The sequence below is a fragment of the Mesocricetus auratus genome, unplaced genomic scaffold (genome assembly GCF_017639785.1).
Source record: "Mesocricetus auratus isolate SY011 unplaced genomic scaffold, BCM_Maur_2.0 Super-Scaffold_100003, whole genome shotgun sequence".
Taxonomy (NCBI): domain Eukaryota; kingdom Metazoa; phylum Chordata; class Mammalia; order Rodentia; family Cricetidae; genus Mesocricetus; species Mesocricetus auratus.
In genome coordinates, this window is record NW_024429188.1 from 8,200,423 (window position 1) to 8,214,695 (window position 14,273).

The 14,273-nt window shown below is 47.6% G+C and overlaps 1 protein-coding gene and 1 long non-coding RNA gene across 4 annotated transcripts in view; one reads left to right on the forward strand and one right to left on the reverse strand.

The window, feature by feature from the left end:
• Positions 1 to 1,087: 1,087 nt before the first annotated feature.
• On the reverse strand, positions 1,088 to 6,438 carry LOC121139946. The gene is made up of 3 exons (XR_005876728.1): positions 6,327 to 6,438; positions 5,360 to 5,484; positions 1,088 to 1,415 (listed from the first exon to the last, which is right to left on the reverse strand). It is a non-coding gene; the product is annotated as an uncharacterized LOC121139946 (long non-coding RNA).
• The window catches only part of Iqsec2 (IQ motif and Sec7 domain ArfGEF 2), an 84,002-nt gene continuing 75,768 nt past the window's right edge, over positions 6,040 to 14,273 (forward strand). Inside the window, exon 1 of one of the 3 annotated variants that reach the window (XM_040744011.1) lies at positions 6,040 to 6,967. In XM_040744011.1, the coding sequence (XP_040599945.1) occupies positions 6,261 to 6,967 (707 nt within the window). In that variant the 5' untranslated portion in view covers positions 6,040 to 6,260. The remainder of the gene's footprint in view (positions 6,968 to 14,273) is intronic. The other 2 variants (XM_040744012.1, XM_040744015.1) reach the window with 2 other exon arrangements.

Genomic DNA, 14,273 nt, shown 5'->3' on the forward strand with positions numbered 1-14,273 from the left:
CGAGTATCACAAGGATGCTACTACTAAGTTCTGCTGCCAGATCACTCACTTGGACCACAGTTGTATCAACTCCTGTGTGCTGACCATTGGGAAACAGTTCCTTAGGCTGCTGCCTTTCAGGAACTGGGAATCCTTTCTCTTTTGACTTTCTTCGTTCAAATGAATTTGTATCTATAAGATGGAGCCTCTGATGGATGTTGTTCTATCTTTATGACATCATTCTTACTGTCCCCATGCAAAGCATGGGGTTTCTCTTTAATAATGCTAGTCTCTTTAACAGTCATAGCTACTTTCAAACCTGCCTTGTCTATAAGGTTTAATTTGCTTACACTCTTTTCCTCACTAAAGTACACACTTTTGATCTTTCTGCTTCACTTTTTCCTTTCTTCTAGTAGACCTGGGTCAGAACAATAAACAGCAACCATGCCATAGCCCAGATACCATTTTGTCTTGAAAGTTCCTTCACCAAACAAGTTAGTTAATTATCTTTAAATCAAACCTCACTCATGTTCTTAGGACACAGGAAGGATGCAGACAGATTCTTTATCAAAACATCACATGAATGGCCCCTAGCCCACTTTTCCAGGAGTTCTTGTTCCCCTCTGAAACCTCATGAACTGGGCTTTCACTGTCCACATTCTTCTCAGTTCTCTTGCCTTCCAAATTCCCGTGAGAATGGCCCACTAAGCCCTGCTTCCAGCATGTTAGTTTTTCTAGCCCCAAGTACCACACTCTTCAACATTCCAGCCACAAAACAGTTCCAAAAGGTCTAAGAACTGCAGTCAGGTTTACCATAACAAAAGCCTCCATAGTCAGTTTTATAATATCAAGAGCCCCACTTCAGCTAGGTGTGGTGGCAGAACACTCCTTTAATCTAACCCCAGCACTCAGGAGACAGAGGCAGGTAGATCTCTGTGAGTTCAAGACCAGCCTGGTGTACATAATGAGCTCCAAGACAGCCAGGGTTATGTGTAGAGACCCTTTCTCAAAAAACTAAACCAAGGAAGAAAAAAACAACAACAAAACAAACAGCAACAAAAAGCCCAGTAAACAACCCCACAAAACAGAAACAAAAAAAGGGCACCACTTTTTCATAACAATTTTATATATTAGTTACTTTTTTTCTGTTGCAGTAATCTCTGATGAGAGCAGTTTAAGAGGGAAATTACACTTCGGCTCACAGTTTTAAGGGTACAAGTCCATCATTGCAGGGAAGTCAAGTCAGCAGGAGCTCAAAACATCTGGACATATTGTATCCACAATCAGAAAGCAGAGAGAGATTCACACTTCTGCTCAGTTAACCTTCTCATCTTTAGACAGTCCATGGGTGATTCTTCCTTCCACAGTTGAAATAATCTAGATGATCCCTCACAAGCATTCCCATAGATTTGTTTCTGTTGTGATGATTCTAAATCCTGTGAAGTTGACAATCATTATTGGATTAGAACACACTAATTTAACTTGATTAAATCTGCAGGAAATCTTCTTTCCAAATAAGGTTACTTACAGTTTCTGGGTGGACATGGATTATGGAGGAACCTATTCAGCACAGTTCTACATATTCTGTTTATTTTTCTTTCTAACTTGCTAGAATGTTAGCACCATAAGATTAAGGCTTGTTGTTTGTTTATTCTAGGTTTTTTTTTAGAGACTATAGTATAACTATAGCATTTCTTCTTTCCTTTTCTTCCTCCAAACCCTCACATATACCCCTCCTGTTTTCCTTCAAATTCATGGCCTCTTCTTTAAAATTGTTATGATATGCCTGTGTATACATGTATGTTGCTTCTATATATGTTTCCAGGGCTGACCATTTGTCACTAACCAACTCACGGGTGTGCTCATCCCTGGGTAAGGCTACCTCTTCCACTCCCAGCTTTCCTCGGTTTCCTGTGGTCCTTTGTGTAGGGTCGAGGATTTGTGGGATTTCCCCCATCCACTTAGGCATGTCCATTAATGCTGTAATTTTCATCTCATGTTTGGGCAGTCACGTTGATGATACTTTATGGGTATCATCTGACATTACTAGGAGACTGTTGCCTGTTTTATTTATTGTTATATCTTGTGTTCAGAGAAATGCTTGATACATAGTAGACATAGTATTTTGTGAATGAGCCTTAATACTGATCTGCCTCCAATGCCGGAGAGAATTTGAATGGCAGGTGCAGGTCAGGATGAACATGCAGGTGTTGCCCGGACAATGTTTTACAAATGTTTGCTGGATGAATAGAAATATGCACTAGATATATGACTAACATTTACAGAGTGCCTCTTTTGTACAAGGCACTGGGAGAACATGCAAAGGAGTGAAAAGTTAGCTGTTGAATAAGTATTTTGGTTATCCCTCTGTGTGACTATCAGCAAATTGTTCAGTCTTCATTTATTCTCCTTATGTATTGAATGGAGGTAATAACAGAATCTACCACATAACATTGTCATGAGGATTAAGTAAGCTCATATGTTTCAGTTGTTTAGCATAGTATCCAGAACATGGGAAACACCATAGCAGTAATAACTGCTATTATTATAGCTGTTGTTGTTATGGGCTAGCTTTGTGTAACATTTTTCTTTTAAAACAGCTTTATTGAGATATAGTTCACATGATATGAAACTGCCTCCCCACCCTTCTTTTGCAACACAGATTTTCTCTGTGCAGCCCTGGCTGTCCTGAAACTTGTTCTGTAGATCAGACTGGCCTTGAACCTGGAGATCTGCCTGCTTCTGCCTCCCAAGCGCTGGGATTAAAGGTGGAAACTGGCCCTTTAAAAAAAGTACCATTTAATGACTTTTAGTATATAAGCAATGTTGGACTATGATTAATACAATCTACTCTTTTTTTTGGTTTTTCGAGACAGGGTTTCTCTGTATTGCTTTGGAGGGTGTCCTGGAACTCGCTCTGTAGACCAGGCTGGCTTCGAACTCAGAGAGATCTGCCTGCCTCTGCCTCCCGAGTGCTGGGATTAAAGGTGTGCGCCGCCAACACCTGGCACAGTCTACTTTTTAATCCCCTCCAATAAAGTCATACACATTAGCAGACACTTTCTACTTCCCCACATATCTAGCCTCTACTCCTCCTCCTCTACTTTTCATATCTATAGACTTGTCTATTTCGGAACTTCATATAAAAGGAATCATGCTGGTTTATTTCACTTAGTATAATGTTTCTACAGTTCACCCACTATATATGTATACATATATATATACATATATAGTTTTCAATATATCCCAACTGCAGTTTCCCCTCTCTTCACCCCTCCCAGCCCCCACCCACCTCCCCTCTCACCCACATTTTTTACGTGTTAATACTTCATTATTTCTGTTGTTGTTTTGAAACTGAATTTCACTCTGTAGCCTAGGCTGGCTTGGAATTCACAATCCTCCTGCTTCAGCCTCCTGGGATTATAGGCACGCATCACCACATTAGAGTCTTCAGTTTTTTAATGATCAAATAACATTCCGTTTTTAATTTTAGATTTTTTTATTTTATGAGTATGGGTGTTTTGCCTTGTTGGTGCTAGGAATCAAACTCAGGTCCTCTGCAAGAACAACAAGTGTTCTTGACTGCTGAGCCATCTCTCCAGCCCAGTATTTCAATTTTTGATTATACCACATTTCGTTTATCGTTCATCAACTGATTTGTTTGGTTGTTTCTACTTTGGGGTTATTATTATTATTTATAAGGCAACAATGGATACTCCATGGGTTTTTGTATAGTTGTACATTTTCCTTCCTCTTGTACAGATACCTAGAAGTAGAACTGTTGGCTCTTTTTTTTTTTAACCTTCTAAGGAATAGCCAGGCTGCTTTACAAAGCAATGGCTTCATTTTGCATTCCTGCTTGCAATGGATGAGGATTCCAATTTCTCCATGTCTGTGCTAACATCTTTTATTGTAAATACCTTTGATTTAGCCATCATAGAGGCTGTGGTATCTATTATGCATGTTTAAGAAAATGATGTTTGGGGACTCAGAGGTTAAAAGCACTTGCTGTTCTTCCTGAGTACCCAAGTTCATTTCCCAGCATTCATATCAGTACTCACCACTCACAGCCACCTGTAACTCCAGCTCAAGGGGATCCAATGCTCTCCAAGGGCATCTGTACATATATATGTAGCACAATACAATAGCAACCATGATAAACCTTTAAAAAAGAAAGTGATGCTTATTTTCCATTAACTTTATTTCACTTTCTGTTCGACAGCCTGGAAGGATAGCTCAAGAACATTCACTCTGTATCTGTTTCTATCAAGGCAATCCTGGCCAGTGGGAGCCTAAGTCCAGCACTCACTAGCCACCTGAGCACACTAGAGGACTGTTGCATAGGCTCGGAAGGCATTTGTCGTGCTTTCAAACCATTCTGGATCCAACCTCACGTCAGAAAACTGGCTATTCTATTGTCACTGAGCTTCCTCCTTAGTTAGTCACAGCCTTTTCAGCACCTTTCAGTTTGCCCTTCCTGTTCAATTTCTTCAGGAGCTCTGCAGAATTTATCACTGGGAAAATCAGCGGTGGCTTCAGAAAAAGTGGCATTTGATTGAGACGTCCTCCTCCTCCTCCTCTTCTTCTTCCTCCTCCTCCTTCTTTTTCTTCTTCTTCTTCTCCTCCTCCTCCTTCCTTTTCTTCCTCATTTTCTTCCTCTTCTTTCTCTTCCTCGTCTCCATCTCCTCCTCCTTCTCTTCTCTTTCTTCTCCTCCTTTTCCTCCTCCTTCATGTATATGGGTGTTTTGATAGCACTTATATAGAGTGCCTGGTGCCCATGGAGGCCAAAAGAGGATGTCAGGTCCCCCTGGAACTGGAGTTACAGATGGTTTGAACTGCCATGTGGGTGCTAGAAATTGAATTCAGGTCCTCTGGAAGAGCAGCCAGTGCGCTTAACTTCTGAGCCATCTCTCCAGACCCCAAAGTTTCCTATTGTCATTTTGATTTTTTTGAGATAGCATCTCATACTGTAGCCCAGGATGGTGTAGAGCTCATTATTTAACCCAGGTTGGTCCCGAACTCCTGACAATTCTCCTGCTTCAACCTTACAAGGGAAGGCATTATAGACCCATGCTGAGCATTTGATTTAAGTCTTGATGGACAGATAAAACTTCATTGGATGGCAATGATGGGATGAACGAAGATACCATTTCCATGGGAAATAGAAAATAATGGTTGAAGAAAGATGTTTTAACATCAAGTCAGACTCTGATGGGGAGTCCGGGGGTGTGCGGGAGAGGGGGTGCTTGTTGGAATGGATGATCTTGAGGCTGCCTTGGTCAAAAGACTGGCTAACATGGGGAATCCTGGGGTTGGGTAGGATTGGGAATCTGAGCATTGATTTGGATGGAGAATTTAGAGGCTGACTGGAGGTAAATACCTGTGAACTTCCGTGTGTGGTGATGGTGATGGTGGTGGTGGTGCTGCTGCTGCTGGTGGAAATAGAATTCCAGGGGCTGCCTGGGATGGGGAACTACCGACTGGGTGGGCTGTAAGATCACAGAGCTGGAGAAACACAGAAGTACAGGGATGGAGGGATGATCTATAGACTAGATGGAATGAAAAAATCAAGAGTTTGTCATGGGGCTGGAAGGAGATCGCCTGAAACAGGAAGCCAGCTGGGCTAGGGAATAGGATATTATTTGGGGTTGGCAGACGAGAGGGCTAGAAGTCTGAGTTGACTGAGTCTTGAGACTGCCTGGGATGGGTGTTTTGATGTCTTGAATCTTGGGCCCCTTGGGCCAGCGCATGTTAGAATAGGTCGGAGGACTTCATTAGACTGGTTAGGTGAAGACCCCAGGACTGCTGAAATGGATATATCTCCTGCAGACTGAGCTAAAGCTGGCCTCCAGCTGAGGTGCCAGTGCCTTGGGGCTGGTCCAGTTCGGGTGCTGGTGGCGACTGCAGGTGGGGCACGCGGGGGCGGGTCGGGAGAACTGGGTGGGGGCAGGGGCGGGGGGCGGGCCGGCGGCCGGGGCGGTCCCGCGCGGCCGCGCTGCGCAGTGACTCCGCAGCGGGCGGAGCGCCGTGGGCCGCGTCCTTCCGAGCCCTGGCGGTGGTGGTGGCGGTGACGGCGGTGGCGGTAGCCTCAGCTCCTGCGCCCCGTGCCGCCGGCCCCAGCGCTGTCTCCCGGGCCCCCCAGGGCCCCCGGGCCCCCGAGCCCGGTGCGCGCCCTCGCGTCCCGCCGGCCCCCTCCCCCGGCTGGGCCCGGGGGAGGGTGGCGCCGTGAGCGAGCGGGGACCGGGCTCTCCTGCCCGTTCCCCTGTCCCTGGGCCGCCAGGATGGAGGCGGGGTCCGGGCCCCCGGGTGGCCCGGGATCTGAGAGCCCCAACCGGGCGGTGGAGTACCTGCTGGAGCTGAACAACATCATTGAGAGTCAGCAGCAGCTGTTGGAGACCCAGCGGCGGCGCATCGAAGAGCTGGAGGGCCAGTTGGACCAGCTCACCCAGGAGAACCGCGACCTGCGGGAGGAGAGCCAGCTGCACCGCGGGGAACTGCACCGGGACCCCCTTGGCGCGCGGGATAGCCCTGGCCGCGAGAGCCAGTACCAGAACCTGCGCGAGACCCAGTTCCACCACCGCGAGCTGCGGGAGAGCCAGTTCCACCAGGCGTCCCGGGACGTGGGTTACCCGAACCGGGATGGCGCCTACCAGAACCGGGAAGCTATCTATCGGGACAAGGAACGAGAAGCCTCCTATCAGCTCCAGGACACTACCGGCTACACAGCCCGCGAACGCGACGTGGCCCAGTGCCACCTGCACCACGAGAGCCCAGCCCTGGGTCGAGAGCGTGGCGGGAGGGAGGCCGGGCCAGCGCACCCGGGCCGTGAGAAGGAAGCCGGCTATTCCTCGGCGGTGGGCGTGGGGCAGCGGCCACCACGGGAGCGGGGCCAGTTGAGCCGTGGCGCATCCAGAAGCTCCAGTCCTGGCGCAGGCGGAGGTCACAGCACCAGTACCAGCACCAGCCCGGCTACAACCCTCCAGAGAAAGTAAGGAATGTGTTTGCAACCCCCCCACCCCACTCCTCCCTTCCCCTCTAGATTCCTCTCCAACTTATCTGGCGGATAAAGTATATGAAGCCCATTGCCTGATCCCATTTCCTGCTTCTCCTGTCCCAATCGGGAGAATCCAGGTCCTCCTCAGCCAGCTGACATGCTTTCCCTAGCCACCACACACTGGTTTGGACAGATGAGTGCGGGCTGATGCTGCTACCTCTTTTTTTTTTTAACCTCCAGAACCAAGGCCAGTTAGAGACTAAAGCAATCCCCACTACCTCCTTGCACTTGTTCAACCCCCAGCTGTATCTTTTCCGGAGAATGGAATAAATATTTTTTAGACAGAGGTGGTACCAACTCAAAGCCCCAAAAGGAGAGAAACACTCCTACACACCTTTTTTGGGGGGAAGGGGTAATCTTGTCTAGAGGCAGGTGGAGACCAGGACGGATTCTGGCGGCTGAGACATCCCTCTGAGGGGAACTGCAGTACGTCTTGGCATGGGGGGGGGTGGCAAAGATGGGGGAGCAAAGATGGAAGCTAGGCCTTTGGTTAGTTTCTCAAAGTCCAGCTGGTCTCCACCCTTCAAGAAAAACAACACCCACTTAAAGAGCCCTACCAGGAAGGGAAGTCCATAGATCTCCCATCTGTTGGATCAGCTTCAGTTCCGGTGCTGGGGTCTGTCCATGTGTCTGAGACAGGATAGGAATATTTCTGAGTTGATGGGACATGGGCAGGGGCCACTTTTCCCATATAGATTCCATTGTGCGCCGGTTGGGATAGATGTATTAGGCTGTGAGTCAAGGACATGAAGGCTCTCCTATTGCTTTGCTGCTATAGTGGAAAGAACACTGAACTGGGTTTCCCTTCCAGCTCTGTTGCAGATTGGCTTTGTGACCTTGACTGAGTCCGTTCTTCTATCTGTCCATCCTTTTCCCTGTATTTCTTTTAAAGGCAAGGTCTGCCAACTGAGATTCAGTGGTGATGTTACTAACCCAGCCACACCAGAGAGCAAGTCTGAAGTCCTTTCGCAAATGGACAGGCTTCCCCCTCCTCTCACTGCTCAGCTGGTCCTACCATGTGCCACAACTAGTGGAGTGTCTCTTGGAGGCTGGGCTGGGGGTGGGGAAGCCTTCTGCCTCAGGAAATCTGCCGGGAGACAGCTCTCTGCAACTCCCCCATGGTGAGGCAGCAGGCTGGGGTGCTGGGTTGAGATGGCTGGGCCCCAGGAGCAGCAGCTGCAGCTTGAGGGCTTGGCTGGGCTCCACTGCAGTGCACCCTCAGCTGAGTGTTGGGGTGGAGGGACAGCCCCAGAATGGGGGCAGAGAATGACTGGACAGGGCATTGTGGTCCTTGAGCCTGGTTGCAGCCTTCTCTAGGGGGGTCAGGCCTATGATGGAGGGAGCAGCCTCGTTATGTATGACTCTAGGCAGCAGATTCAGGAGCAGTTGGGAACATTTGAGATAAAATCAAGAGAACTTTTCAATGTAGCCAGTTGTGATGCAGTAGATTGCCTCAAGGGTTGGGGGCAGTGGCTGGCCCCACAGGTCCAGTTGAGGCCCAGGGGGGGTCCGAGAGAGCTGGAAGAAGCACATAGTTCCTGACTCGGGCATTAAGCCCAGTGAAAAGACCAGAATCTTCCTAAATTTCAGAATTCCGTTGCTCTCAGATTCTCCATCCTGCAGTCATAGGTCTGAAGGTCTTGGCTGGCCGGAAGCCCATTTGCCCTTCTGCCATCCTTGCAGGCCTGCTTCAGACTCTTTCTTTTTTTGCGCACTTTCCAGGTTGGTTGTTGGAATGCCTTGAATCACATTTCCTGCTGGGCTGATAAAGAGGTTTAAATAGCACTTTGAATGTCTCTCGACTACACATTAACTGCTTGCCTATCTGTGGTTACTTCATTTGGACTTTACGACAAAGCCCACTAAGTGAACATCGGCAACTCCATTTTAGAGAGGGAGAAACTGAGGCTTCAAGTTGAAGGAGCCTTATTAAGGTTATGCTACTAGTTGCTAATGGAGCTGGGACTAGAATCTAAGTCTGCCTCTCTTACAGGCATGTTATTTATTCCCTAGAGCTTAGCCATCCTCTAGGAGTCTTGGCCACTGGACCTGGTGAGGGTGAGATACTGAACTAGGAAAAGCCAGGAGAACCTCAGGTATCTCCAGGTTTTGAACTAGAAGAAATGGGTCTGGGATGAATGGAGGAGTTGATGGGGAGAAGAGATGGCTACCTTCCTCTTTCCCACCTTCCTCCTTGCCGGATGTTAGGAGAACCTGTGCCATTGCTGTAACCAGTGCTGCTGCAAGCGACTCCCCCTACTAGGCCTGTTCTGGGTTTGTAAGGAGTGGGTGAGAAGGCTGCTGTTGGAAGCGCGGGCAGGCAGGGTGGGAGTTCAGCAGCTGAGGCTGCAGCATTGGGGGAGGACAGGCGGAGCTGCTACAGGCTGGGCTCTGGTGGGCCCCAGGCTCCCTCTGGTGGACAGACGGGGGAGAAATAGGGCCCGGGTCAAGATGTAGCTTGTTGGGAACCAGGTCTGCCTAGGACTCAATTCTCCCAACCACCCTGTGCGTGTGTCACCACCATCATGTCACAGCATAAGAAACAGAGGGCTCTGAGAAGTAAAGTCCATCCGAGGTCATGCTACTAACACAACACATTCTTTGCTTTGACTATCACCCTTCCATGCCCATATCAGTTACCCAGAACCCCCCCCCATCCTTCCATACTGCTTTTCTGGACGGGTTCCAGGATGCCAGAATCTGCCAGGCTCTGGGTGTGGTCTTTCTAGTGTGATAGAAAGCGACACGAATCCCTGCCTCCTTCTGGTCACCGGTGCATGAGGATTTAGTTGTTTGATTACTAGTTGTTGATCCTGACGGATGCTTGTCGTTTTATATGGAGCGGTCACCCCCTGCCAGGATTTTAAGAGATCGTTCTTGTTGTTTAAGCTTAGTCTGCTCCCTCCCCCGACAGTTCTGCCGCCTAGAATGATTTATAGAGGCTAGGACCCACTGCTGAGTGTCCCGTGCTCAAGAGAGCTGTGTTCCTACGTTTTCTGCATGGGCCTAGCTCCGTCTCTGCTGTATGCAGTGGTGGGCTGAAGCCAATGTGGTGGGAACTGTCTCTCCTCTGCCGCCACCCACCCTGCAAGCTGGCTCACATTTAGATACTGAACCTAGAGAGGCCAGCCTGGTGTTCTTGACAGCCAGGGTGATGCACGGTCTATCACATCACTGCTGAACTACCGTCAGCTGCAGGTGGTAGGGTTGTCAGCACGCTCCCTACAGGGGCTGAGGCCATGAGAGAGAGCGCTAGTGAGAGTGAGCTCGGGGAGAGGCTCTGGGGGAAGTCTGGCTCCTTTGGCATGCTGGATTCTTTTTCTAGGGTGCCTGTCCTTCCTTTCAGGAGGGAGACTATTTATTGCCCCCTCCACTGTGTTGTGAGCATTATGCTGCTGTGGGAGAAAATGATAATGTTGGATTTAATGAGAATTAAGAGTCTTGCTCCTCTGTCTAGATCTGGGGCAAGAATGGGGTTGTTGTCATCCACAAATATTTCTTGGCTGTGTTCACAGAGCAGGAGGGGCCACCAGGCTGAGCAAACAGCATGCTCTTGCCACTTGCAGAGCTGTCTTCCCACCAGCCAGGAAGACAGGGTTGCGGGCTTAGTCAGGCCATAGACACAGTCGTGAGGACAAAGTGAACTGGAAGGGTGGGGTTTCTCAGAGGACAGAGGGATCAAGAACAGGCAAGGCCACTGCTTGAGGACCTGGCCAGTAGAGGAAGGCGCTGTGAAAAAAATGTGCACAGTTGTTTGGTGTCATCAGAGTTGAGATGTGTGGCGGGAGGAAAACACCAGGCCTGGTGATGGCTGACTGGTCTTCCTCTGTCCACCCCTGTCAACCTCGGCCTCTGCATTTGCTGGGGGCAGAGTAGAGGCCTAGTGAAGAGGCCATATGTGTGCTGGGTGAGTCTCAGCCTTCTGTGTCCTATGCAGCTTTATGTAATAATAGCTAACATTTTCCTGCTGCATTTACTGTGTGCTGGGCACTTAGTTCTGAGCGCTTCCCATGTAGCTGTTCATTCTGTTTTCACATGAACCCTTTCATGTAAATTGTTGTCCTACTCCACTTTACGGATGAAGACACTAAGGACTAGGAAGTCCAGGTAACATAGCCAAGGTCCCTAAGTGAGTAAGTGGCAGGACTGTGAAGGAGCTAGAAGGAAGCCGGGGTCTGTGGCATTCCTGGCATTCTTCCTCACCCGGCAGCCCTACCTCTTATCTCATTACCCAGAATCCTTGCCAGGTGGGTGTTATTGTTATCCTCATTTTTCAGATGAGGAAATGGGAATCGGAGAGGAGCGGTGGCTTACACAGCTGCCTGAGACCTAGAGCTGTATGGCTCCCAATCCTTCAGTGCCCTGTTGTTTCCTTCCATTGCTGGGGGGGTGTTAAAGACATGAACTCTAGGCGTGACTGTGGCTTGCCTCCTGCAGAGGTTCCCTTTTGCAATCACCTCCTGATTTTTCCATGGTGTCCTGAGAGATTACTCTTCTTTTCCTGTCAAGCCTCTGATAAATCAGCTGGAGCCAAGCCATGTCTGCAGTCTGGCTCCTCTGTTTTAGCTGTCTTTCTGTTTCTGTCCACAGATTTCCCGTCTCTCATTTTTGCGAATCCCTTTTCTACGGCCCATGCCTAAATTACCCTGGCCATGTGCTGCCATCATTAGCCCACCAGGCCTTCTGATGGCCTCTGTGACTTGGCTAGTACTGTTGCCTTCTCCTTGGTCGCTTACTATTATTTCTAAGGTTGTATTAGCTGATACCTCTCGTAGCTTTATTTGCTGGTCCTTTTTAGAAATTATTTTTATTTTATTTTATGTGTATGGCTTTTTGCCTGCATGTGTGTATGTGTACCACATGTGAGTCCATGGAGACGAAAAGAGGGCACTAGATCCCCTGGAACTGAAGCTGTGAACTGCCGTGTGAGTGGCCGGGAATCAAACCAGGGTCTTCTAGAAGAGAGGCAAGCACTCGTAACCACTGAGCACTTGTTGGTCCTTCAAGATGCTCAGTTTATCTCCAACATTTGCAGTGAGAAGTTTAGCCTTTTTTATTTTATGTGTAGGGGTGGTCTGTCTGCATGAGAGGGCATCGGATCCCCTAGGACCACAGTTACAGATTGTGGTCCTGTGAATTAAACCTGGGTCCTCAGCATCTCTCTCGTCCTGTGCCTCTAGCAACCTCTAAAACAGTGGTTCTCAACCTGTGGGTCTCAACCCTGTTTGGGTTGCATATCAGATAATTACATTACAATTTCTAACAGTAGCAAAATTATACTTACGAAGTAGCAATGAAAATAATTGTATGGTTGGGTGGTCACCACAGCATGAGGAACTGTATTAAAGGGCCTCAGCATTAGGAAGGTTGAGAAGCACTGGTCTATAAGGAGTCAGACTTAACTGACATGTATTGAGTACATGTTATATGTCAGATTCTGTGCTTGGTGTTGGGGTCACAACAAAGGAGTGAACAACTTGGAAGTACATTACATAGCACATAGTTAACTGCTCAATCAATTCTGAGAAGACATATGAATGTCTGATTAAATCCTTGTGAACTAATGGCCGGGTCCCTCTGTTTTATGTGTTTGTTTTATTCTGAGAGAAATGTCAACTTCAAAATTCTCTTGACTTTTTCCTCTTGCTCCCTGAAGGCATTTGGGTTACGTTTTTCTACACCCAGTAGTCTAATTGACACAGTGACAGAGAAGCCAAGTCTGCTCATCATTCCATCTCCCTAGCATACCATGTCCATGCCATCCACATTCTTGACTCTTGGTGCAAAATTTTCTCTCCTGAATGAACCAAGATTCCTGTACAGGACTTGCATGCAGTTTACCCAAGTCCAGTTACAAGTTGCTTATTGGCACCTTTTTTTCATTTCTTTTCCTTTTTTGTATCCATCCAGTCCTTATTGAGACTATAGGCTAGGCCAGGCACAGCATCTTGGGAGTGGGAGTAGACTTGGCCTCTTTGGCTCATTCCCTGGCAGGATCATATGCATTGGTCACAGGGGAGAGTGATGAATAGATGACGTATTTCCTCTTTGGAGGGGCTGTTGAGGGAAGAATGATTTGCCAAGTAATCTAGTTTCTTCCTGCTCTCTACTGTCTCATCAAGTGTCCAGTTTTCCAGACCCTTGAAAGCACATACACAGGAAACCCATCTCGGATCCTTAGTAGTTGCAGCTCCTTGGGACCTGGGAACCCTGAGCATTACTTGGGAGAATGTGAGGGAAGTGGGATGTTCTGGAACGTGGACTTCATGTGAGACTCTTAGCATCATTTCACTTGCAGGGCCTGGTTTTTTATTTTTTTCCCTCAGCAGGACATGGGAATAAAACTGTATTTTATAACATGTATGGTTCATACGAACCCCCCCCGCCCCACTCCCCACCCCTCAGTGTGTCAGAAACTTTCCTGCCTGCTCCTCATACTCATCAAGGTCCTGATCAGGATGGAAAGCAGAGAGCTAAGGATAGAAAAGAAAAGATGATACTGCCCTGCCCCCTAGAGGTGAAGTGTAACAAACAACAGGAAAATAGTTCCATCATATCCAAAACAAAGGCAGCTAGCCAGAGCTACACGACTGATAGGGCTTGTTCCTCTGATGCTTTAGATGTAAATTGATCACCACCATCACCCAAGAGGTACCCTTCCCTTATATAAGATGCATGTCTATGGCATAATGTGATTTTTTTAAGACTATAGGTTTATTTCCTTTTAGTTGGCATATAGGAATTAGAGTGAGGATGTATGAATTTTATGCTTTCTTAAAGGGTTAGTGACTACATATCCAGGCCTTATGATTTCCTACTGGATCCCAGGATACAATGTAATACGCTCCTCTGAATCAAACCAATGTTTTTTTCTAAATAACCATGTTAGAATTACTGTCATTAAGGGCTAGTCCTTGATTAATATGTGTGAGGCCATTTTTTGTTGTATTTCCTGAGGAATAATAAACATTGGTTATGAGGAGGAATTGTGAGCAAATTAGTTATTTCCTCTTTAGGTAGGAGCTCAGCTTATTCCCAGCATTGAAAAAAGTTACTGTTGTTGTGTATGATGCAAAGTACCTAAGCGGCACCTCACACATCTCCACATCTGCTGTGTTAGCCCAACTCAACTGTGTTTGTGCAAATTAAATATGAAATAGATAATCTCAGTACACAGGATGTGTTCATTCACCGATAAACATTATTATTAATGATATTTTTAAGCTGTGTGCTATATGGA